The sequence below is a fragment of the Mus caroli genome, chromosome 6 (assembly GCF_900094665.2).
Source record: "Mus caroli chromosome 6, CAROLI_EIJ_v1.1, whole genome shotgun sequence".
In the NCBI taxonomy this organism is placed as follows: domain Eukaryota; kingdom Metazoa; phylum Chordata; class Mammalia; order Rodentia; family Muridae; genus Mus; species Mus caroli.
This window is the reverse complement of record NC_034575.1, coordinates 117,413,492-117,415,608: the sequence shown is the minus strand read 5'-3', so window position 1 is coordinate 117,415,608 and position 2,117 is coordinate 117,413,492. Positions and strand designations below refer to the sequence as shown.

At 43.3% G+C, this 2,117-nt stretch overlaps 1 protein-coding gene across 1 annotated transcript in view; it reads left to right on the top strand.

Moving 5' to 3' along the window:
- Positions 1–1,908: 1,908 nt before the first annotated feature.
- Positions 1,909–2,117, top strand: part of Rimklb (ribosomal modification protein rimK like family member B) — a 10,377-nt gene continuing 10,168 nt past the window's right edge. Inside the window, exon 1 of the mRNA XM_021164870.2 lies at positions 1,909–2,049. Within this exon, the coding sequence (XP_021020529.1) occupies positions 2,046–2,049 (4 nt within the window). The 5' untranslated portion in view covers positions 1,909–2,045. The remainder of the gene's footprint in view (positions 2,050–2,117) is intronic.

Sequence of the window (2,117 nt, the reverse complement as noted above, 5' to 3'; positions counted from 1 at the left end):
ATCATTTCAGTTAGCAAGATCAGCAAGTAATCATTCTCTAAGTAAATCTAACTGATACAGTGGTAACTGATCAAAGTTGAGTATCCTTTCAAGGGAGAATGGTATTTTGGAGAAACACATATTCAAGTCCTTTACATTGGCTTGAGGAGAGTTCTTAAGAACTTGGGTCTTTTCTGAGTATGTTTTACTTGGGTTTGTATGTATTTTGACTTCCTTTCTGGTTTTGGGTGTCTCTTTTTCCTAGCTATTCATTGCATCTTAGCCACAGGGCCAAGGTTGTTGCTGTGTTCCTGTAATAACTTGCTTCAGGTAACTTTCAGGTAGCTTTCAAAAGCAGTGCCTTTATCTTTCCTACCTGGGAACCTTAGGTGACACAGGAATCAGTTCTTTTGCAGTACCCTGTTAGATCAGAACCTTGCAAGTAGGATCTGTATTACTTTCAGTTCCTAGGGAGAGTTATTGTGATGCCAAGTTCTGTAGGAGACAGTGCCTCTTCTGAGGAAGGGGGATGTAGGGCACAGGTAAGATAAGAAAGATTCCATGAATCTGCTTTATGTTTTTGAGGCTGGGTCTGGTGTTAGCAGGGTTGCTTCCAAATTCATTATGCAACTGAAGCTAGCCTTGAGCCTTTTGATGATCCTCCCCTCTACCTCCTAAGTGCTAGGTTTACAGGAGTATTCCAACATATCTGNCCCTTTGTTTCCAGAATGGCTATTGGTGTATTTGAGTCTCTCTGTGTAGCTCTGGCCTGGATCTTACTTTGTAGACCATGCTGGCTCAGGATCCCCTGCTCCTGTTTCCCAAGTGCTGGGATTTATAGGTATGCCACACAATGCCAGGATTTCTTTTTTTTTTTTTATTTGTGCATGGCTACTTTACTTACCTGCATGTGTGTATGACTTTAATGCCTGGTTCCTGAAGAGGCCAGAAGGTGTTCCATTCCTAGGAACTGGAGTTGCAGACAGAACTGCCACATAAGTGTTGGGAATCAAACACCGCTTCTCTGGAAGAGCAGCCACATAACTGCTCAGCCCTCTCTTGAGTTAACTTATACAGAATAGTAATTTTGACATGCTTGTCTGAATAATTAGTAAAAATGTATAAGCACCCACAAGTGTGTATGTATGAGTGTATGTGTGTGTGTGCCTGGGGCAAAAAGAGGTCAGAAGAGGGTGTTAGAAGCCGTGTTGTAAACTACCATATGGGTGCTGGGAATTGAACCCTGGTCCTCTATAAGAGCAAAGAGTGTTCTAGTCCACTGAATAAAAATAAAAATATTTTTGTATATATGGTGTATATGGNTGTTTTGCCTGCATGTATGTCTGTATACCACATACACCAAGTGTCTACATAGACCAGAAGAGTGTTGGATCTCCTGGGACTGGACTTATAGATGGTTGTGAGCCACTATGTGTGTGTTGAAACTTGAACCCAGGTCCTCTAGAAAGAGCAGCCAGTGCTTCTTGCTATCTAGCCATTTCTCCAGGGATGGATGATACAGAAGTCATATGCCTTCTCCCTACAGCACGTGAAGCAGGGTGTCATTATCACCACCAGTGATCTTAAGCTGGTTTCTGCTTGCTTAACTTTTAAAAAAATGTTTCCCTTTTGTAACTAAAATACTTAAGATAGGGAAGATTCCTTTGAAAAATGTAGATCATTTCTCCTTAAATGAGTGGGTACTGGGAATTGTAACTGGGTTGTAGGCTTAGATTTTTAAAAACTTACTTTAATAAGGGTTCTCAAATGCAGCTGCCCTGCTTCTAGCCCACTGTCCAAAGGTAGGGGAGAAAAAAATGGTAAATAGGACAAGGGAATGTGGCTCTGTTTAGAAGTTCTTTGGGGCGATTCCAATCTTTGTTGCCAGGATACCAGCAGTCCAATTCAATAGTGTCAGGATACCATCAGTCCAGGCATGAGTCAGCGGGAGCCNCCAGGACCAGCTGCAATGCCAGTAGTTCTCTGCTGTGCCTCTCTCAACGAAGACTAGAGACCAGCACCATGTCGCAGGCTGCTGTGTTTTCCATCAAGATAATGGTGAAGGCATGGGTGAGCCAGTCCTGGGGGTTCAAGCAGGAGAGCTGGCCCAGCCCCTTGCCAGCTCCAGCACTTGGGAG